The following is a 23611-nucleotide window of genomic DNA, read 5'->3' as shown; positions in this document are numbered from 1 at the left end:
ACTCCTCATGGGCCGCAGGTGGTCGTGGGGGAGACTTAGTGGGCGTGGCACTACTCACCTATGGCCGGGATGGGGGCGTGGGGGCCTTGCTGGCCCTGTTGATGACCCGGGTAGATCTCCTTGTCGCTCAGGTTGTCCTCGTGCTCCAGGATGGTCTGACCCAAGTGGTCAGTCCTGACTCCAGGAGCTGGGGCTCCTCGACGCCCTAGTAACCTGTCCCTTAGACTTCCAGGACCAGTGATGCCGTGATGTGGGCCACCCTGGCCATGGTGAGGGCCAGCGGGACCGTGGTGTGGCCCAGGCAGGCCATGGTGCGGGCCGGATTTATGGCCATCGGCATGCATGTCCTGTGAGGATAAGAGAACCGGTCTTAACAACAGCAGTCAGGCCGAGGCCCCCGCAGCCACTGCCGGCCCAGTCTTACACCTGGTGGCTCCTACTCCCTATACCCCAAGGCTCCTCCCTCCCCACAACTCCCACCAACCCCTACCCCAGGCCGAGGACGCCCCCAAACCCCCGCCGCCCCCGCCACGCCCCTCCCAACTCCCCGATATTGATCTACAGGTCCCCACGAAAATGACTCGACCCCTCGGCAGCAGGTCACACCAGCTGGCTTCCCTGCACACACACACCTTATCTCGTCTCCCTAAGAGTGATGTACGCTTACAATTATCATAGACACGATAGATATAGTTACGAAGTTTCAACAAGAAACCTAATTCCTTACAATACTTACTCTGAAAAAAATCAATATGCAAAATACCTTAGCAAAAGCATCAAACACTTACCTGTGCCTTCAGCGACGTTACCTAAAGTTGCTGTAGAATCTAATTAGCATAGCAACAAAGCAAAACGTTCACTAAGTCACAGCCAGACGTAAACATAAATTCAGTATAGAGATGCGCTTGGCAACCATCAGAAAATTCGTGTTTTTATGTCGGCTCTCTGTTGCCTCAAAACACAAGTGTGTGAAGTGGAGTGCCTGAGTGAACTAAAAGACTTGATAATCATCATAGTTGAATCAGCAAGGTCAACTCTATTGGTAAACTTTATTTTTTTTCATACAGAACTCAATCACATAACTTCCTGCCTTGGTTAATGGCTAAATTCTTAAGTAAAAACATTAATTACTTGAACCAGCAAAGGACCCATTAAAATTCATGTAACACCCTATTTTATAGTACTCATGTAACACTCTACCTTAATAGTACTTATGTAACACCCTACCTTAATAATACCCATGTAACGCCAACACCCTACCATATAATAATACTCATGTAACACACCAGATTAACAGAACATAAGTTCCTACGTTACTATTGCAACACACCTGCCCTAATGACTGTTACCTCACCTGAAAACATAGGTAATTAGTGTTACCTCACCTGATAGTAAAGGTAATCAGTGTTGCCTCACCTGGCAACACAGGTAATTCGCAGTGTTACCTCACCTAACAACTCAGGGATTTAGTACCTCACCTTACAACACAGGTAATCAATGTTACCTCACCTGACAACATAGGTAATCAGTGTTACCTCACCTGACAACATGGGTAATCAGTGTTACCTCACCTGACAACATAGGTAATCAGTGTTACCTAACCTGACAACATAGGTAATCAGTGTTACCTCATCTGACAACTCAGGGATTTAGTTACCTCATCTGACAACTCAGTCTCACTTTCCTCGGCAATATCTGACAACTCGGAGGGACGGTCCATGTCTGAGAGCAACATTTCCTCATCTTCTTGAAACTGTAGAAATGAGGGAATAAGGCTGAACAAGATAAAAACAAACGATAAAATAAAGAGAAGGTACAACAAAACTAAAATAAAACAGGAAGCAAAATAACTTTAAAATCAGACTAATAATAATGCTAAACTAGACGTAAAGAACTATAAAAATAAGGAATAGGCATAAATAAACTACAAACAAAATAAAGGAGATACAAGAATAACTCTGAAATATTGAAAAATTAACAATGGTCATGGATGAGATTAACAAAAGAAATAAAAGCATTGACAAATTACTTAACATTATTGAAATACAAATAAAAGTACAAAATAGTGGAAATAATAAGTTGAAAATATCGCAAAAAATAATGATATATGAAAAGAACTTAATGCAAATAAGTACAACAAGCTGATCAAAATGGGACAAAAGCTTAATTAATTTGGAAGAAGCTTAATTAATGAAAGCTTAATAATGAACAAAGACCTTCTACAGGAACTCTACTGCAAGGTCTTGAAGTGTGAGTAAGGGTCATGCAATGAAAACTGTTTTCCAGGAAAATAAAACAATTTACGCAAGGATTATACCTTATATATGTATATGTATATAATTAACGTGTGTGTGTGTGTGTGTGTGTGTGTGTGTGTGACTAAAAAATAAAATAAGAGTAGCTAACAATTACAATATCAAAATAACACAAACACAATAATAATAATAATAATAATAATAATAATAATAATAATAATAATAATAAAACAAATTGCAGGAAGTAGACTGGTGAAACGCTGTCTACCAGGAGGTGCAGCCAACCAGTCATGGTAGCGTGTGGTGACCCTGTGTTTAGACCCACACTCTTGACTGACCTGCCGACACAGCTTTTATTATCCTAAATTTTGATTGGACGAATATTACTTCGAGTGAATTACAATACGCCAGTGTGTGTGGGGGTGGGTGTGAGGGGGGGAATGTGTGTGTTTGTGTGAGGGGGGATGTGTGTGTGTGTGTGTGTGTGTGTGAGGGGGATGTGTGTGTGTGTGTGTGTGTGTGTGTGTGTGTGTGTGTGTGGTGTGTGTGTGTGTGTGTGTGTGTGAGGGGGGATGTGTGTGTGTGTGTGTGTGTGTGTGTGTGTGTGTGTGTGTGTGTGTGTGTGGGGGGATGTGTGTGTGGGGATGTGTGTGTGGGGTGGGGATGTGTGTGGGGTGGGGATGTGTGTGTGGGGGATGTGTGTGTGTGTGTGTGTTTGTGTGTGTGAGTGTGATAAAAGTTACAAAATTGTGGAATGGTTCACTCGATTGGCAAGTAATTTACAAGTGATATTAGTGGTACAAATATAATGTCTAATAAATAACAGTTTCAGAACAGCTAGAGCACAAAAGTGAGATTGGCAGAGAGTGAACACACAAGTTAACTACGAGTTGTTGATAATTTTTAAAATGGTTGGGACTGGGCTGTTCTTATAGCGACCAGTACGTGCTCGTATGGGCTGGATGTGGTCTGGTGTCGAACAGCAATTCGAGGACGAGGGATCTAGAGTAGAAGCAGGAGCCGGTGTCGAGGATGGTGCAGAAGCTTCTCCCCAAACTTGCAGATGAGGTCGTGGTGATGGTCAGAGAGAGCCGAGAGGGTCAGTGTGTTGAGCGTTTCTTGATATGTGGAGTAGGAAGGGGAGAGAATAATCTTGCATGCCCTCTTCTGCACTCTCTGTGAGTCCTCGTTGTGTGGCACTTAAGGAAGGAGACCAGGCAGGGGAAGCATAGACGAGCTTAGGAGGTATGAAAATTAAGCAAGCACTCAAGAGTTCAGTTGCGGGAACTTCAAGGGACTTGAGACGGAGGAAGTGGAGACAAAGGATGAACAACTTGACGATTGCACTGACGTGTACTTTCCAATTTAGTTTGCTATTTATAGTGACGCTGATGAGCTTGGTGGAGTCCACAACCTGGAGTGTAATAGAGGGAGGTGGGACATGGTAGGAGGAGAGGTTGATGTGCATAACCATGGTCTTAGTATGGTTGATGGGGACGTGGTTGTTGGTGGCCCAATTTTGGAGACTGTTCAATATATCCTGGAGGGCGGTGTAGTCGGGAGCCGAGTTGTTCACACTGATCCCGATGGTGGAGTCGTCGACATATTTGCAGCGGGCGGGAGTATCCTTCAGTGAATCATTGATAAGGATGAGAAAGTAGAGCGGTCCCATGTTGGTGCTTTGGGGGAAGCTGTAAGTGAGTGATTGAAAGGTGGAGACAGCCCCTTGGAAGCGTACTGCTTTGTTGATAATTAAATTGTGATTGACTATGTCGAATGCCTTGGTGAAATCAATGTGTGTGTGTGTGTGTGTCCAGACAGAAGTCGAAGTGGCCTGGTGTAACCCGTACAAAGGTCAAGGTTTGGTGCACGTGACCACCTCCCCGCCCTCTACGAAGGTTCAAGGCCGCGTGTTTGACAAGGTGACTATAACCAACGATTATGAATCTGGTTTATACCGCTGCCTCAACTGTCCGTCACATGTATACTCCAACACACACACACACCTCAAAAACATAACTGACTCCAAATACCAATAGAATAAACACACAATCTTGACGCCGATGCAGATGTCAAGACCAATATATACGCCAGAGCCAACGTCAGCGGCGGGGATAGTGTAGTCGTTTTAACTCTCTGTCTCCTTGACGAAACAAAACTATCTAGGATGTGTGTGTGTATGTGTGGAGGGGACGATTGGAAGGATGGGGTAGGTAGAGGATAGGAGGGGTGAGAGAGGGGTGACGCATTGACTCAGCTCAGTGGCAGGGAGATCCACAAAACATATTGAAATCTGAAGTTAATCCCACGCTCCAGTTCTTGCTTACCACAAATATCCAAACGCCTTTATCAACACATCTCTACTGAAGTTACGGCTTATTAATGTTTCCACGCACTCAAACCTCCACTAAGATTTCCTTAACTCAAGCCAAGTAGCTATGGATGTGTAAGGTATACGAGACTCCCAGTAGCTGAGATACGATGTGAAAATACAGCTCACTCTGCCAGTTTGTTGAAGTGTATGCTGAGGAAAACCCATTCATAAATCAATAGATTAAAGGGAAGCCAGCCGACACGTTGCCTGACGAAGGAGAACCCAACAAACACGTTTATCTGACGAAGGGTAACTCATCCAACATGTTACTCACTCGAGAGAGAATCTTACTAATATGTTACCAGGTGAAACAACAACAAAAAAAAAACACCTGTCAACACTGATGAAAAAACACCTGTCAACACTGATGAAAAAACATCCGCCAACACTTTATCTGGTGAAAAAACACCTGCCAACACCACAAGCCCCCAGCAAGCTACACAAACTCCTGTCGCGTCAGAAGCAAGAACCCCCAGCAGGTACAGCACAGGACAAGGCAGTACTCACCTTGCCTCGGCCACGCCCACGACCGAAGTGGGTGGGGATTTGGCTGGGCACCGAATCCCCAGACACACTATCCCGACTTTTGGTCCTCACCGTCACCTGCTTGGGCTCGAACCCGGGGATCTTCGTCAGGTCTATTAGGGCGTGATCACCTGAGGAAAGAAATATGTAAAATCTATTAGTGTGTGTTTTTGTATGTAATATTCTTAAGTTCGTTTTTTTCAGTTAAATAATTCGTACAGTTTTATAAGATATTACCATTATCATTATTATTACTATTATTAATGGGAGGAAAATAATAATAATAAACCCCAGGAAATGTTGTATAATCAGGCAAAGTGAAGTGAATTATATCATAAACAACTGGACATTAAGGCACCATCAATAAGTACATATAGCTCAGGTGAAAAACTTTAACGCTCAGGACATCATTAGCATATCACCCTTTACACCTGGACCCCGGTTCTTATAAGTCCCAGTCTTAACCCTGTAGATTTCCCCAGCCAGCAAGCTGACCTTAAAACCCATCGGGATTATGGGTTAGGTTAGGTAAGTACACACCTGTCGGGCTCTCCACCTCGGTGACTTTTTTGCCGTCGGCGTAGACAGCGTAGCCGGTGACAGGGGCGCCGTTGGAGGTGCCGCCGGTACTGTTGATGGTAACGGGGAGCCAGGTGACCAACAAGGAGCCATCCTGAGGGCCTGGCTCCACCTGCACGTCCACGGGAGGATCGGGAAGACCTGCGTGGGGGTAGGGGAGCAAAATACCGGTGTACTAGTGCTTGTCTCTCTACTCCGGATCATCTCGTCAATTAACCATCTCCAGGGATTTTTTTTTTGTCTTTAATTTCTCTATTTTGTCTCACTTTCTCTCACATTTTTCTCTCATGTGTATTGCTAGAATCAGGTAACATGGATCTGTCCTTGATTTTAAAGACCAGTTATTAGGTTTATATTGTGTTGTTATTGTTGAGGAAGGATAGGAAGATAATGCATGGAATATCTGTTTTGTTTTACTCTTCTTGGAATAGGTTTTATGGATGTGCCATTTCAAGACATAAATGGAATTGTTATTATTTTTGGAGGGGTGAGATAAATGGCTTTGTCTTTATTTTTGTTTACTTTTGTTGAGGTGGGGGTGGGGGTGGGGGTGGGGGGGTCTGATATATTGAACAGCCTTTTGGGGGTGGTGGTAGTAAGGGGGGGGGAAGATAAATGGAATATATTTTTTTTTTTACAATCTTTTGGGGTAGAATCGAACTTAAACTTTATATGAACTAAAACAGAGATAAATTATCAATGACAAATATTTCCAAGTTAAGAAGAATTATTTAAATGCTTTATAATCTCTTGTTAAGTCATAAAATCTGCAACATATTTTTTTTCCTCATCAGAACAAATAAAATAATCAAACAACAACAAACAACTAACTTGAATGAGACAAAAACATATTCACCTTCTTCCTGCAAATCACACACAAAGAAATCAATCAAAATAAATCCAAGGATCAAGTTTGGGATCATCCACAAGATATATTTTAATGCCTCAAAAACCAAAACAAAAACAGGTAAGCTAATTAACTATTTATCTCGTCTACCTAAAATGAGGTAAAAAGCTCTCAGATCATGACACTATACTGGTGAAAAATTTCTACGTTACGGTCCTCAGCCACTGCCAGGAGCCAACACAGCACTCGGCTTAAGTCTATGAGGTGAGGGAGTCAAGATATTGTTTATAGATTTAGAAACTTCCATATTTTTCATGGGAGGACTGAGCTATGGAGGATTAAATCATGGGAGGATTAAACCATAGGAGGACTGAGCCATGGGAGGACTGAGCCATGGGGGGAACTAAGCCTTGAGAAAAACAAACGAATTTTTCTTAATAAACTCTCGGTCAAAAAGTCTCCTAACTTATGGATAACAATGGAAGTCATAAATAAGAACATAAATACCTCAACTGTTCCCTCTTACACCATAACCTTAAACCAAGCACGAGTTTCAAGACAAGCCAAGGCATAAAAAAAAAAAAAAAATACGCTAAGACTTTGCATAAGGAAGCTTAGATTAAATCATGAAAATCTACGTATAATATCAAATAGTTTCATATATATTCCCAAGGATACTGGCTGAGTAGCTAAAATATTACCCCTCCAAAAAAAGTCTAAAACAAAATATGGGTAAGCACAGATTTCAAAAGGTAAAAAGACACATGCATGAGATAACAACGGTGAGGAAGGTTCAGTGGTGAGGAAGGTCAGTGAGGGGAGGAGGGGGGGGTGTAAATATGGTGCATTTTAAAGAGAAGGGGCGTAAATATGGTGCATTTTAAGGAGAAGGGGTGTAAATATGGTGCATTTTAAAGAGTCGGGGTGTAAATATGGTGCATTTTAAGGAGTGGGGGTGTAAATATGGTGCATTTTAAAGAGTGGGGGTGAGACTAGAATCACAGATGGTGCTCTTTACTATTAGCTAGTACTGTCATCGGTAGAAGGTATATAAGGATTAGCTAGTTGTCGATGGTAGGAACTTCATGTCATTAGTAGTCAGTTAGTGTTGTCAGGGAATTTTTCTCTTGTTATTACTGTGGTTGTCGATGTTAAAAGGAATTCAGCCTCTTAATGTTGTCGGTATTCGAACTGATGTGAGTTCTATAAGAGTTAGCATTAAGTTGTACTGGTAATGTTATCATCTCGTACTGGTAAAGTTATCATCTCGTACTGGTAATTGGTAATGTTATCATCAAGTCGTACTGGTAATTGGTAATGTTATCATCAATTACTGCCAATGTTATCATCAAGTCGTACTGGCAATGTTATCATCAAGTACTGGTAATGTTATCATCAAGTACTGGTAACGTCATCATCAAGTCGTACTGGTAATTGGTAATGTTATCATCAATTACTGCCAATGTTATCATCAAGTCGTACTGGTAATGTTATCATCAAGTACTGGTAATGTTATCATCAAGTACTGGTAACGTCATCATCAAGTCGTACTGGTAATTGGTAATGTTATCATCAATCACTGCCAATGTTATCATCAAGTCGTACTGGCAATGTTATCATCAAGTACTGGTAATGTTATCATCAAGTACTGGTAATGTTATCATCAAGTCGTACTGGTAATTGTATCTTCACTCAGTATTAAGAGACTTGAACAATACCCTGACCAATCAATATCCATAACATACATGTAATGTTCACTTCTTGATGGACTATATCCCCTGCCTGTGGGTGATGGCAGCTCAGGTTGTGAAACTTATCGCGGGAATAGACTAAACTCTCCTAACACAAGACGAAAAGAACCTCTCACTCTAAAACCTGATCATAAAAACATTTGAGCTTCCAATGACATTTTTCCAGACTAAGAGTGAGTGAATTATTGAATACTGACAACATTCAGAGGAAAACTTCTTAAAAGAATTGACTCAAGGTGAGAGGAAGGCGTTCGTACAACACCAGGAGGATTGGCAAGTGGATTATACTAAACTTTGTGCCAGACGAACGCAAGGTGAATTATTTACACTTTCGCCTCTTTCAAGGTGACTGGTTCGGTGACGTCAATTCATCTATATTGAGTTAAAAGAGTCGAGTGACGTCAATTCATCTATACTGGGCTATATAGAGTCGAGTGTAACCTAAAGACAAAAACGAAAGAAATAAATAGTATTAAATGAGATGGAGAAGCTGTTCAAGGTAGAGAGAACTACCTAACTGGGAGAGAATTAAATAACTCTGGGACGAACTGAGTGAATTAGAGAAGAAAATATCGAATCTGAGGTAAAAGTTCAATCAATAGACAACCATTTACTGAGCTAATGAAGAAATTGATGAGTTAAACGAGACATTGATCAGTTGGGAAGAAACGAATGAGTCAAGATGAACGAGTTTAAGGGAGGGGGGGGAGGAGTTGAAATGGATGGAAGAACGAGAGGGAGATGCCGGGAGGACTCACTCACTCAGGACAAGGACACTGGGCTCGGGAGGTGGTGGGAGAGGTGGAGAGGGTGAGGGTGGAGGAGAGGGTGAGGGAGGTGAGAGGATGGAGAGGTGAGAGGTGAGGGTGATGGAGGTGGGAGAGGTGGGGAGGTGGGGGGAGGGAGGGGTGGAGAGGTGAGGGGGGAGGTGGAGAGGGGAGGAGGAGGGGGTGAGAGGGAGAGGGTGGGGAGGTGAGGGGGTGAGGAGGTGGGGAGAGGTGAGAGGTGGGGGGAGGTGAGGGTGGGGAGGTGAGGGGTGGGAGAGGGAGGGAGTGGTGAGGGGAGAGGTGAGAGGTGAGAGGTGGGGAGGTGGGGAGAGGAGAGGTGAGGGGTGGGGAGGTGAGGAGGTGGGAGGAGGAGGTGATGAGGGGGGGAGGTGGATGAGGGAGGTGGGGGGTGAGAGGTGAGGGGTGGGAGAGAGGGGTGGGGAGTGAGGGGTGGGGAGGTGAGGGATGGGAGGTGAGGGGGTGGGAGAGGTGAGAGGGTGTGGAGGTGAGAGGATGGGGAGGTGGAGGGTGAGGGTGATGGAGGTGAGGGATGGGGAGGTGAGAGGGTGGGGATGGGTGGGAGTGAGGAGGGGAGGTGAGGGAGGTGAGGGAGAGGTGAGGGGTGGAGAGGTGAGAGGATGCGATGGGGCGGAGAGGTGGAGGATGGGGAGGTGATGAAGGAGGGAGGGGGAGGTGAGGGGAGGTGGGAGAGGTGAGGGATGGGAGGTGGATGGGGGTGGGAGAGGTGAGAGGGTGGGAGAGGTGGGGAGATGGGGGGTGGGAGAGGTGAGAGGGTGGGGAGGTGAGAGGATGGGAGGTGAGGGGGTGGGAGAGGTGAGAGGATGGGGATGGAGGGAAGGGGAGGTGAGGGGGTGGGAGGGAGGGGGGGGGAGGTGATGGGGGGTGGGAGGGGGTGGGAGGTGCGAGGGAGGGGAGTGAGGGTGGGAGAGGTGAGGGGTGGGAGAGGTGAGAGGATGGGGAGGGTGAGAGGGGGAGGTGGATGGGTGGTGATGTGATGGGGGTGGGGAGGTGAGAGGTGGGAGAGGTGATGTGAGGTGGAGATGAGGGGTGGGGGAGGGAGGAGGATGGGAGGTGGGAGGGTGAGGGGGTGGGAGAGGTGAGAGGATGGGGAGGAGGGGTGGGGAGGTGCGATGAGGTGATGGAGAGGTGAGGGTGAGAGGTGGGGAGGAGATGATGGGTGAGGAGAGGTGTGGAGATGTGGGGAGTGTGAGGATGATGAGAGGTGGGGAGGGAGAGGATGGGGAGGTGAGGAGGTGGGAGAGGTGGATGGAGGTGGGGTGAGGTGAGAGAATGGGGAGGTGAGGGGGGTGGGAGAGGTGAGGGGTGGGAGAGGTGAGAGGATGGGGAGGAGGGGTGCGGAGAGGTGAGGGGGGGGAGTGAGAGGAGGGGGAGGTGAGGGGTGGGAGAGGGAGGAGGGGGAGGTGAGGGGTGAGAGGAGGGTGGATGAGGTGAGGAGGGATGGGGAGGTGAGGGGGTGGGAGAGGTGAGGGGTGGGGGTGGGGTGGGAGAGGGAGGGGTGGGAGGGTGAGAGGAGGGAGGTGTGGGGAGTGAGGGGTGTGGGAGGTGAGGGATTGGGTGGGTGAGGGGTGGGAGGTGAGAAGATGGGAGGTGAGGGGTGGGAGGTGAGGGGGTGAGGAGAGGTGAGAGGATGGGGAGGGAGGTGGGAGGAGGAGGTAGGAGATGAGGTGAGAGAAGGTGGGAGGTGAGGATGGGATGATGAGAGGGGTGAGAGGTGAGGTGAGGGGTGAGGGGGTGGGAGGTGAGGGGGTGGGGAGGTGGAGGTGCGAGGTGGGAGGGTGAGAGGAGTGATGAGGTAGAGGTGCAGGGGTGGGAGAGGTGAGGGTGGGGAGGTGAGAGGATGGGGGATGCGTGAGGGGTGGGGGAGGAGGATGGGAGGGAGGATGGGAGAGGTTAGAAGGGGGTGGAGAGGTGAGAGAGGATGGGAGGAGGTGACGGGGGGGAGGGGGGGGGGAGAGGTGAGGGATGGGGAGGTCGAGGATGCGAGGTGGGGGGAGGTGGGAGGAGGATGGGGAGGTGAGAGGATGGGGAGGTGAGGGGTGGGAGAGGTGAAGGGGTGGGGGAGGTGATGATGGGAAGGTGGAGGGGGTGGGAGAGGTGAGGGGGGATGTGGGGAGGTGGGAGGAAGTGGGAGGGGGAGATGAGAGATGGGGAGGGAGGGGTGGGAGAGGTGAGGGGTGGGAGAGGTAGGGGTGGGGAGGGGGTGGGAGAGGTGAGGACGGGAGGTGCAAGGGGGGGGAGAGGAGGGGAGGTGAGAGGTGAGGGTGGGGAGGTGAGGGGTGGGAGGGTGAGGGGGTGGGAGGTGAGGGGTGGGGAGGTGAGGGAGGGTAAGAGAGGTGAGGGTGGGAGGTGAGAGGTGGGAGGTGAGGGGAAGGGTGGGAAGGTGAGGGGGTGGGAGGTGAGAGAGGGGTGGGAGGTGGGAGGATGGGGAGGTGAGGGGTGGGAGAGGTGAGGATGGGGAGGTGAGGGGTGGGGAGGGAGGTGAGGGGTGGGGAGGGTGAGGGGGTGGGGAGGTGGGGGTGGGAAGGTGAGGTGGGGGGGGAGGGGGGATGGGGAGGTGAGAGGATGGGGAGGTGGGGATGGGGAGACTGAGAGGGATGGGAGACGTGAGGGTGGGGAGACGTGAGGGGGTGGGGGTGGGGGTGGGAGACGTGAGGGGTGGGGTGAGAGGATGGGAGGTGAGAGGATGGGGGAGTTGAGGGATGGGGAGGTGAGGAGGGGGTGGGTTGGAGAGAGTCGGTGATTGATCGGACAGCACAAATCTCTGAAAGGTAGTTGGAGGTAAAAAAAAGATAAATTATATACAGTATATGGTGAAAATAAAAGTCAAAACATCATAATAAACAAAGATGATAAATAACAGCTGTAAGGATCTCAAAATCATTAAACTATAAAGGAAATAAAAGTTTCGAGACAAATAAAATAAAATAAAAGCAGTCATTAGTAATAGACCAAGATGGAAGTTGTAGCAACGATACTCGAGGTTAATGTTATAAAGGTGTTTAATTACTGTTAATGTGACCGGTCAGCATAATGTTGTGGATTTGGTGAGGATAAAGAGTAAGATGGGAGTGTTAAAGGTGAGGTTGAGGACAGTGGGGGAAGAATGGGGAGAGTGGGAGGGAGGGAGGAGGAGGGAGGGAGGAGGTGAGGTGGTGGTGGGAAGGAGGGTGAGGTGAGTGAGAGGAGAGGTAGGGTGAGTGAGTGAGTGGGTGAGAGGGAGGGAGAGTGAATGGGAGGGAAGAAGAAGAAGGGGAGAGTAGGACGAGTCTGTAAAATTAACTCTTTACGAAGATTTGACAAAGGATATTGGGATAACGATGGAGATATGCGGAGAAGGGAACGGATCAAAACACAGGGGAGGAGGAGGAGAATAAGTCGACTGAACATGGAACGTGTGGACGAATATGGAAGACTGACAAAAAGCAAAAATATGTTGATAGGAAGTACATAAAGGAACAATTGAAACTTACGAGAAAACGGGAAGGTTACTAAGACACATGCTAAGATTAGATAACAATGGTAGGATGAGGGAAAGAATAAGTCCATGAAAACGACGAGGGACCGAGGAAATATCCTTAGGTACGCCAGTGTAAGCAACTACGGTGCATTAGTGTAGCGTAGCTCGTTAATACATCCTGAGGCAAGAGTAAAAGCCTTAAGTGCATTAAAACAGGTTTCTCTCTGTCAGCAGGGTGGTAAAGATAAGTCCCAACATGCTAGTGGTGCGCAGTGCGCTACACCGTCATGGGTCCTACCCTCGGCTTTACCTTTTGGATCTGTCAGGATGAAGAGAAGAAAACATGATGATTAGCACAGGTCGCATTGTTCCTCTTTATTTATGTAACTCCTGATTAACTATATCTTTACTGGTCAGCCAAAGGTTAAGATATTGAGGTTAGTCATTAATATTTTAGTTCTCATCTGTGTTAGGTACACTAAGGTGTGTTAAGACAAGAGTCAAGTGTTGGACATCTTGGTGGTCTCACCCACGTACAGTACAACAGTAGGTAAGACACACCAAGGTTATAAACATGACAGCGTCAGTATTGTCATACTTCTGACGGTAACAGTTAATGTTGGTTATGATAAAACAACCAAGTATAAATAGTTCTCCATATATATATATATATATATATATATATATATATATATATATATATATATATATATATATATATATATATATATATATATATATATATATATATATATATATATATATATATATATATGTACGTCACACTAAATAGAAAGAATTGTAAAATAGCGACAATATGTATATTTTTTTTAATTGAGACTAGCCCATACATGGGGACGATCATACAGAAGGTAATAATGCAAACTGTAAGTGAATAAAAAACAACAATCTAACATAACTTAGATATAATTTGGTGATATTGTGAGACAAAACGAAACTTAAATATAATATATGACACTGTACAATACTGTAGTGTGTATATGAAGCAAGGCTCACTAACACACAGAGATAAAGAAAATAGCTGTCTTATTCGGCAAAAACAATTATTTCTAAAGATTACTCACTGACTTAAACACACACACACACACACACACACACACACACACACACACACACACACACACACATACACACACACACACCCACACACACACACACACACACACACACACACACACACACACACACACACACACACACACACACACACACACACACACACACACACACACACTACCACACAACACACACACACACACACACACACAAACACACACACACACACACACACACACACACACACACACACACACACACACAACACCCACCCACACACCCACACACACCCACATACACACACCCACACACACACACACATACATACATTTGCTGCTTTATATAAGACGCCATTTACTATCATGCCATAATGAAACCGTCCATAACTTAGAACGAGCAAGGTTGGGTGAGTTGGGCTGAATATTATTAATGGTGCTGTTCATTTTATAATTTGCATTATCATATCTATATTAATCAGTCATACATGTAGATCATATAATAACTGTATATATATATATATATATATATATATATATATATATATATATATATATATATATATATATATATATATATACGTAACAAATCAAAAGCCAACATGATAAAACACAACGTATACTGTATAATAATATATGGTTACTGCAGGCGAACGAGAAGTCAGGCTGATGTGTGGCTGGGACCCGTCAGTATAATAAACATCCCCATTAATCTCGTCTTATTTGTAAACTCTTGTTAACATCATGTTACCACAAAACACATTACTCGTTGACACAACAATAAAAATTATTTGTTAACGCTGGGGATGGTAATTATTCTGGCCTGATTAGATAACATATGGGCGGGCAGGGCATCTAGTGCCACTGAAAATAACACTTTACATTATAAAGAGGAGGCGACGAGTCCCACTGAGAGTGAACATCAGCCCTGGACCCCTGCACGTCACCCTACAAGTGACGCCAGCAAACCCTCTCCCGACACCCTGGTTGCTCCACATTCTTCGAGGTTCAATTTAAAGTGACAATGAACGTGTCTCTGAACCTTAAAAGATGTCCATAAGGCAGCCAGTGTTCTCGGTGGGGTGTATATGTCTATCCTACAAGTGGTGGCGGTTGTGGTGGTGGTGGTGAGGGACTAAACGAAGCTGGGGTAAAAAACACACCCAATGGGGAGCTAAAGGGGCGTAAAGAATACAACATGTGGTGAAAAAGCTCATGGGACCATAAACAAACCGAGTGGTGAACACACCGTGTGGGGTATAGGGAGTGTATGAGTGCGGACAGCGAGTGGAGTTAACACATCATGTGAGGAGGAGCTAAATAAGGGGCAGAAACACAACATCAGGATGATTACATTAACTAGGGGATGATTGGAGGGTAGGATGATAACGAGTGAGGGAATGCAGCGTGAGGGAGGAGGTGAGGAGGGTTGGGAAGGATGGAGAGTGGCGGGTCACAACGTGTAGGGAGGAGGGAGAGAGGAGGAGGGATGGCATATATTTACCTCTCCAACCTTGGCGGGGCATGAAAACATAGAGAGGGAAGTGGGTCACAATGTTGCATGTCGAGTACAGCTAAACTTTTTACTAGGTCTCCTCTTACTGCCTTCACTTATTCGCCTCTGTCTGTCTCTACGTCTCTCTCTCTCTCACTTCCTCTTTCTCTCTTTCCTTAGTTATCAATATGAAACTTCTCAACCTCTTAGTTTTATTTCCCAAACTATTTCTTTAAAATAATCGACCTTTTCCTTCAGTAAGTATATTCGACTTTGTTTGTGTTCGACTATTCAACTTAACACAGTTTTTATTTTTTTTAATGCAATTCTAATACTTATTCTTAAGTAAAATTATTCAGCCTCTTATAAGATGATCTCAGTATTTTGTGTAAGCTTAGACTTCAGAGTTCATCTTTTTTAAATAAACAAGCTTTTGTTTTTGTGCATAATGTTCTTCTATGTTTAGGTTTTGTTAAATTAAAGCATTAAGACATTACTCATAATTTATCGTTTGTTTTAATTCTCGAGGCTTTTTTTTTTAGTCGACTCTTTTTAACAGTTGTTGGACAGTACAGCGACATTACTGATACTTTTATACGTGTTCCCCCAGGAGCCGGGCAGCCTTAGTGGAGTCTCTTAAAACCAGACTATTGCTCAAAGTCTTTTAATCTTTATGACCCTTGGTGATAAAAATGTTGTTGCATCTTTTAAAGTTATACCTCCGACTATATTTCATAACTGCAATAAAGTGCGTGTTCTCCTAGCATGGAATCTTATATACGTCTACTACAGTATATGTTGTCATCTATGTGTTCCGTCGTCTACTATATGTTGTCATCTATGTGTTCCGTCGTCTACTATATGTTGTCATCTATGTGTTCCGTCGTCTACTATATGTTGTCATCTATGTGTTCCGTCGTCCTATGTCATCTATTTCCCGTCTACTATATTTTCATCTATTTCCGTCTCTAATGTTGCATCTATGTTCCGTCGTTCTATATTTGTCTTGTCCGTCGTCTACTATATTTGTCATCTTTCTCTAATATTTTCATCTGTCGTCTACTATATGTTGTCATCTATGTGTTCCGTCGTCTACTATATGTTGTCATCTATGTGTTCCGTCGTCTACTATATGTTGTCATCTATGTGTTCCGTCGTCTACTATATGTTGTCATCTATGTGTTCCGTCGTCTACTATATTTTATCTATGTGTTCCGTCGTCTACTATATGTGTTCCGTCGTACTGTGTTCCTCTATGAGACAATGAGAGAGTGGTACGTGAAATAGATGATTCTAATCTTCCTCTGTGTTTAGCTGAAGAACCTACAATTATAACCTATTGTTTTTCTTTGAACAACTAAATCACGAGATGAACCCAACGCTTATTGACGAAGACACAAGACCGTGACAAAATTCCTGATGTACTGACGAAATAAACTTGGGAGGACAAGCAATTAATCCAACAAAGATTTTTAATTATTATTTTTTCTAAAGCTGTTCATGGTTGTGAAAAATGAAGCATGTCAATATCTTAATAAACTAACTGAACCCTTAAGGGCACTAAACTATTCTTATGTTAGACGAACCGGGTCGTTTTGATTACAAATTTAAAAGAAATCTCAAATGTTTTCCTCCACAGAACAAAATTAGAGTAATGTTTTCCACAGCTTCACCATCAGAGTTAATATCAGGAGGAAACTCTCGCTTCTCCTATACACAAAGACATGACGGCAGAGTTTACATCAAGACTCTAGTGGCTGTGATTAAAATACCCCGAAAAACAAAAAAAAAAAAAAAACAAAGCAAACATGAAGGATTTTGTTTATCCTCAGTAAGAAATGATGACGAAATCCCCTGTGTTCATTTAAAGTTGCTCTGCTTGTCTGTTTTACCTCCCGAGTTATATATACCTCCGAGTGAGTTATTTACCCCAATAGCCCACTCACTACAGAACAACTAACTTTATATAATACAGGATATATAACAATAAATTCAGAGTAACAGAATTACACCAAATCTATACAAGAAGCTGCATTAAGTCAAACATATCGGAGTATATTAACGAATCCTTCAGTAATGACATGTCGGGAATATCTGATCGTAAAACATAAGATATTTTTCCTTAGACTGTTGACTTTGTAATTAATGTGTGTGTGTGTGTGTGTGTGTGTGTGTGTGTGTGTGTGTGTGTGTGTGTGTGTGTGTGTAGAAGAGATTTACTCATCATACAAGTTGTCATCCTTTAGTTCACGTCTTCCCGTCATCGTCAGTAACTATCAACACAAGTCACACACGTTACAGCTCCTCTAGACAAAACAACGTTGACAAGATGTTGGCAGTAAGAGGAACCATAGCAAAAAAGCAACAGTTCATTAGCAAGCGATAAATGCATCATACTCTTTTTTTTTTTTAATTATATAGTGAGCAAGCCACCTCATAAGCCACCTCATGCGTCGTTTAAGAGGAGCTTGGACAAAGCTGCGAAGACATATTTAAAGCCACAGTCGTGAGGTCACAGTGAACAAGGTAATGAAGTTGACCTCCTTACTCCTAGTGATATAAAGGGATAATAGTAAATATCTAATTCACCCGAGATTTTGTTGAGTTGAATCTAATTATTTTTTCTTTAATTCATAAGATGCCTGGACAGATAAATTCTTATACTGTACACACAAACGGACGGACATATGAAAATCTGACGACATGTAAAACTGAATGAAAGCAAAAAAAAAAAAAAAAATCACTTTATTATTACAAAATATTGGGACATGAAAGCGAGTCGGGACTGTTTATATATAGTTGGGGGAGGAAGTTCTCTGTGTTTATTATTGAATATTAATAATTTAAACTGAAATTATTGTACAGAGAAAAAAAAAGTTAATTGGTACAAGAAGAAATACAGGTGAATTTTTTTGTAATCAGGTATAAAAAGGATTTAAAGAGTTAAGGAGGACAATCACACTCGTCTATTGTAACAAGAAACTTAATGCGTTGTATTGATCTCTGATGATGAGGGTAACAACTAAAACATATATATTTTTTGTACGATGGCGAAGTTTGGTAACCGATTAAGACAAACATTTAATAACTTGGGTGACTGACTGACTGACTTCATGGTTTCCCAGACTTTTAAATGTCTACTTTACCATCTATCGAATTTTGTTGAAGCCGGAATGTGGAGGACATTAATTCCTTGTTATCATTCGTCGGTTCGGAAACATGTCGGAGGTGAAGTATTAGACCCGCCCGAGTAGCATTCGTCACAACCAAGGTCTCCCCAGCCACACGTGAGGTCACGACTGGGCGTCAAAGATGCGCGTGTGGAGAGAAAGGCAAGCATAGAGGAGGTGAGGCTCCTCCCCGCAGGGATTTGCGTAAGACACCATAGCCTATACTTACCAACGTATGGCGCAGCATCTTTTTTGTGTAATACATTGGTTAGAATGGAATAGGTGACAATTGAGATATTGCACATAATCCAACAAAAATACACGAGTGCAAAGTAAAAAAGAGAAATGTTTGGCAAGTCTGAGATAGTAATAAACTCTACTCCGATGTGTGGTGAGATGAGTCGTTTAGATTTTATTATCATTTTATTTTTTTGGTGGGGAGGAGGTGGAGGGGAGACAAGGATATTAGTTTTGAGTTCATAAAAACAAAATCGTTCAGACGTTCAGAGCAACGCAATGATGTTCTTGCTAAAGCCTATTAGAGTGTGATAACCCAGCCGAAGCTGTAGTATCAACTCCAGCACAACGTTACAACACCGCAGTAATTGAATGATTCCTTTGCTGTTACAAAAAAGGATCCAGTCAAATTCAGTTATTGCTCTGAACAGAAGTGATAATGAAGCGTCTGATTTTGTTTTAGTCACGAGGTTTGGACCCATATTAATACAATACAGAATTACAGGTCTCGTCTGAAGGAAGGTTACCTGCTGGTTCAGCCCGAAAGAAACAACTCCAGACCGAAAAATAAAAATAACAGTAATTTCCTCAGTGTTAAATTGTCTTGTGATTTATGACAGTAAAATATTGAAAGAAATGCCAAGATGACGACTTAAATTACAGGTACGACAAAGGTAAGAAATTAATTACTAAAACAAGGACTTAAAGTGTGTAAAGGATAAAAGAGACTTAACGTTTGAATGATAAGTGACTATATAAAGGTAAATCGACAGGCTATAAAATTTTTAACAAATCAAACGTCGTAAAACTCCACATGACAAATACTTTCATCATCAACGTTGAATTAAATGAAAATTAATTCGAAATAATTAACTCCCATTCATTAAAACAAAGACGATACATAAAAAATTAATTAAAAAATCTAATTATATCCAAACCTCTTCAAACAAAACACAACCAAACAACTTTTTTTTTTTCAATAGTCATCATCAATTATTTCCCAAAAAATCAAATTTCTCTCTATAACAAAGACTCATCAAACCACAGCCATCTATTGTTCTCTCCAGAATATTTGAGCAGACAACAAGATAAGTAAGTGATAGTGGGAGTAGGGAACCTCACCCTGGGGTGTCCGGAACTCGATGGTGGTGGAGAGGCGGTCCTGATTCCTACTGGCCTTCTCGTCGAACTGCGGCGCCCGAAGGTTCTTGGCTCTGATGGTCACACGGTAGGTGGTGTTGGGAGACAAACCTGTGAGGTGGTGGTAGATGGTTATTGTTGGTGGGTGGTTGGTGATTGTTGTTGTTGGTAGTGGTGGTAGGTGGTTATTGTTGGTAGTGGTGGTAGGTGGTTGTGTTGGTGGGTGGTTGGTGATTGTTGTTGTTAGTAGTGGTGGTAGATGGTTATTGTTGGTGGGTGGTTGGTGATTTTGTTGTTGGTAGTGGTGGTAGGTGGTTATTGTTGGTAGTGGTGGTAGGTGGTTGTTGGTGGGTGGTTGGTGATTGTTTGTTGGTAGTGGTGGTAGATGGTTATTGTTGGTGGGTGGTTGGTGATTGTTGTTGTTGGAAGTGGTGGTAGGTGGTTATTGTTGGTAGTGGTGGTAGGTGGTTATTGTTGGTGGTGGTGGGTGATCGGTGATTGTTATTGTTGGTAAGGTGGTAGATGGTTATTGTTGGTGGTGGTGGGTGGTCGGTGATTGTTATTGTTGGTAATGGTGGTGGGTGGTTATTGTTGGTAGTGGTGGTAGGTGGTTATTGTTGGTTGTGGTGGGTGGTTGGTGATTGTTGTTGTTGGTAATGGTTGTAGATTGTTATTGTTGGTAGTGGTGGTAGATGGTTTTATTGTTGGTGGGTGGTTGGTGATTGTTGTTGTTGGTATGGTTGTAGATTGTTATTGTTGGTAGTGGTGGTAGGTGGTTATTGTTATTGGTGGTGGTAGGTGGTTATTGTTGTTGGTGGTGGGTGGTCGGTGATTGTTATTGTTGGTAGTGGTGGTAGATTGTTATTGTTGGTAGTGGGCAGGTGGTTATTGTTGTTGGTGGTGGGTGGTCGGTGATTGTTATTGTTGGTAATGGTTGTGTTATTGTTGGTAGTGGTGGTGGTTGTTATTGTTGTTAGTGGTGGTAGGTGGTTGTGTTGGTGGGTGGTTGGTGGTTATTGTTGGTGGTGGTTGGTGATTGTTGTTGTTGGTAATGGTTGTAGATTGTTATTGTTGGTAGTGGTGGTAGGTGGTTATTGTTGTTGGTGGTTGGGTGGTCGGTGATTGTATTGGTTAATGGTTGTAGATTGTTGTTATTGTTGGTAGTGGTGGTAGGTGGTTATTGTTGGTTGTGGTGGGTGGTTGGTGATTGTTGTTGTTGGTAATGGTGGTAGGTGGTTATTGTTGGTAATGGTGGTAGGTGGTGGTTGTGTTGGTAGTGGTGGTAGGTGGTTATTGTTGGTAGTGGTGGTAGGTGGTTAGTGTTGGTGGTGGTGGGTGGTCGGTGATTATTGTTGGTAATGGTTGTAGATTGTTATTGTTGGTGGTGGTGGTAGATTTTGTTGGTAGTGGTGGTAGATGGTTATTGTTGTTGGTGGTGGTGGTCGGTGATTATTATTGTTGGTATGGTTGTGGGTGTTATTGTTGGTAGTGGTGGTAGATTGTTATTGTTGGTAGTGGTGGTAGGTGGTTATTGTTGTTGGTGGTGGGTGGTCGGTGATTGTTATTGCTGGTAATGGTTGTAGGTGGTTATTGTTGTTGGTGGTGGGTGGTCGGTGATTGTTATTGTTGGCAGTGGTGGTAGGTGGTTTATTGTTGGTGGTGGGTGGTCGGTGATTGTTATTGTTGGTAATGGTTGTAGGAGGTTATTGTGGTGGTGGTGGGTGGTCGGTGATTGTTATTGTTGGTAATGGTGGTAGGTGGTCATTGTTGTTGTTGGTGGGTGGTCGGTGATTGTGTGTTGGCAGTGGTGGTAGGTGGTCATTGTTGTTGGTGGTGGGTGGTCGGTAGTTATTTGGTATGGTTGTAGGTGGTCATTGTTGTTGTTGGTGGTGGGTGGTCGGTGATTGATGTTGTTGGTAATGGTTGTGGAGGTTGTTGTTGGTGGTGGTGGGTGGTCGGTGATTGTTATTGTTGGTAATGGTGGTAGGTGGTTATTGTTGGTGGGTGGTCGGTGATTGTTGTGTTGGTAATGGTGGTAGGTGGTCATTGTTGTTGGTGGTGGTGGTCGTTGATTGTTATTGTTGGTAATGGTTGTAGGTGGTTATTGTTGGTGGTGGTGGGTGGTCGGTGATTGTTGTTAGTAGTGGTGGTAGGTGGTCATTGTTGTTGGTGGTGGGTGGTCGGTGATTGTTATTGGCATGGTTGAGGAGGTTATTGTTGGTGGTGGGTGGTCGGTGATTATTATTGTTGGTAATGGTTGTAGGTGGTTATTGTTGGTAGTGGTGGTAGGTAGTTGTGTTGGTAGTGGGTGGTCGGTGATTGTTATTGTTGGTAATGGTGGTAGGTGGTTATTGTTGGTGGTGGTGGGAGTTGTATTTGGTGGTGGTGGTGGTCGGTGATTGATATTGTTGGTAATGGTTGTAGGTGGTTATTGTTGGTGGTGGTGGGTGGTCGGTGATTGATATTGTTGGTAATGGTTGTAGGTGGTTATTTTGTTGGTGGTGGGTGGTCGGTGATTGTTAGCAGTGGTGGTAGGTGGTTATTGTTGTTGGTGGTGGGTGGTCGGTGATTGTTATTGTTGGTAATGGTTGCAGGTGGTTGTTTGGTGGTGGTGGGTGGTCGGTGATTGTTATTGTTGGTAATGGTGGTGAGTTGGTTATTGTTGGAGTGGTGGTAGGTGGTTATTGTTGGTGGTGGTGGGTGGTCGGTGATTGATGTTGTTAATGGTTGTAGGTGGTGATGGTGGTGGTGGGTGGTCGGTGATTGATATTGCTGGTAATGGTTGTAGGTGGTTATTGTTGGTGGTGGTGGTTGGTCGGTGATTGTTATTGTTGGTAATGGTTGTAGGTGGTTATTGTTGGTGGTGGTGGGTGGTCGGTGATTGTTGGTAATGGTGGTAGATTGTTGTTGTTGGTGGTGATGGGTGGTCGGTGATTGTTATTGTTGGTAATGGTTGTAGAGTGGTTATTGTTGGTGGTGGTGGGTGGTCGGTGTTGATATTGTTGGTAATGGTTGTAGGTGGTTATTGGTGGTCGGTGTTGTTGTTGGAATGTGAGTGATTGTTGTTGTTGTTGGTAGTGATGAGTGGTTATTGTTGGTAATATTGGTACATTGTTATTGGTAGCGGTGGTGGTGGATATTGTTGATGATGGTGGTAGGCGTTTGTGATGGTATATTGTTGGTAGTGGTGGTAGCGGGAGGTGGAGCTTGTTGTTGTTGTTGGTAGTGGTGGTGGCGGAGGTAGAGGTCTTGTTGTTGTTGTTGGTAGTGGTGGTGGTGGAGGTAGAGGGTCTTGTTGTTGTTGGTAGTGGTGGTGGCCTGGAGTGGTGGTCTTGTTGTTGTTGTTGTTGTTGGTAGTGGTGGTGGCCGGAGTAGGAGTCTTGTTGTTGTTGTTGGTAGTGGTGGTGGCTGGAGAGTAGAGGTCTTGTTGTTGTTGTTGGTAGTGGTGGTGCCGGGAGAGTAGAGGTCTTGTTGTTGTTGTTGGTAGTGGTGGTGGCCTGGAAGTAGGGGTCTTGTTGTTGTTGTTGTTGGTAGTGGTGGTGGCCGGGAGAGTAGAGGTCTTGTTTTGTTGTTGTTGGTAGTGGTGGTGGCCTGGAGTAGAGGTCTTGTTTGTTGTTGGTAGTGGTGGTGTGGTAGGTGGGTCTTGTTGTTGTTGTTGGTAGTGGTGGTGGCCTGGAGAGTGGGTCTTGTTGTTGTTGTTGGTGGTAGTGGTGGTGGCCTGGAGGTAGAGGTCTTGTTGTTGTTGTTGGTAGTGGTGGTGGCCTGAGAGTAGAGGTCTTGTTGTTGTTGTTGGTAGTGGTGGTGGCCTGGAGGTAGGTCTTGTTGTTGTTGTTGTTGGTGGTGGTGGTTGCCTGGAGAGTAGAGGTCTTGTTGTTGTTGTTGGTAGTGGTGGTGGCCTG

The 23611-nt window shown here is 44.3% G+C and overlaps 1 protein-coding gene across 1 annotated transcript in view; it reads right to left on the bottom strand.

The window, feature by feature from the left end:
• LOC121874927 overlaps window positions 1–23611 on the bottom strand; it is a 319796-nt gene that overhangs the window by 64112 nt on the left and 232073 nt on the right. The window contains exons 26-30 of the mRNA XM_042379284.1: window positions 19695–19823; window positions 5695–5874; window positions 5137–5285; window positions 1658–1753; window positions 59–347 (exon numbers count right to left, since the gene is read on the bottom strand). Of these exons, the coding sequence (XP_042235218.1) occupies window positions 59–347; window positions 1658–1753; window positions 5137–5285; window positions 5695–5874; window positions 19695–19823 (843 nt within the window). The remainder of the gene's footprint in view (window positions 1–58; window positions 348–1657; window positions 1754–5136; window positions 5286–5694; window positions 5875–19694; window positions 19824–23611) is intronic.

The sequence above is a fragment of the Homarus americanus genome, unplaced genomic scaffold, assembly GCF_018991925.1.
Source record: "Homarus americanus isolate GMGI-L3 unplaced genomic scaffold, GMGI_Hamer_2.0 scaffold56009, whole genome shotgun sequence".
Lineage (NCBI taxonomy): Eukaryota > Metazoa > Arthropoda > Malacostraca > Decapoda > Nephropidae > Homarus > Homarus americanus.
Note: the sequence above shows the minus strand (reverse complement) of the source record. Positions and strands in the feature narration are given on the sequence as shown.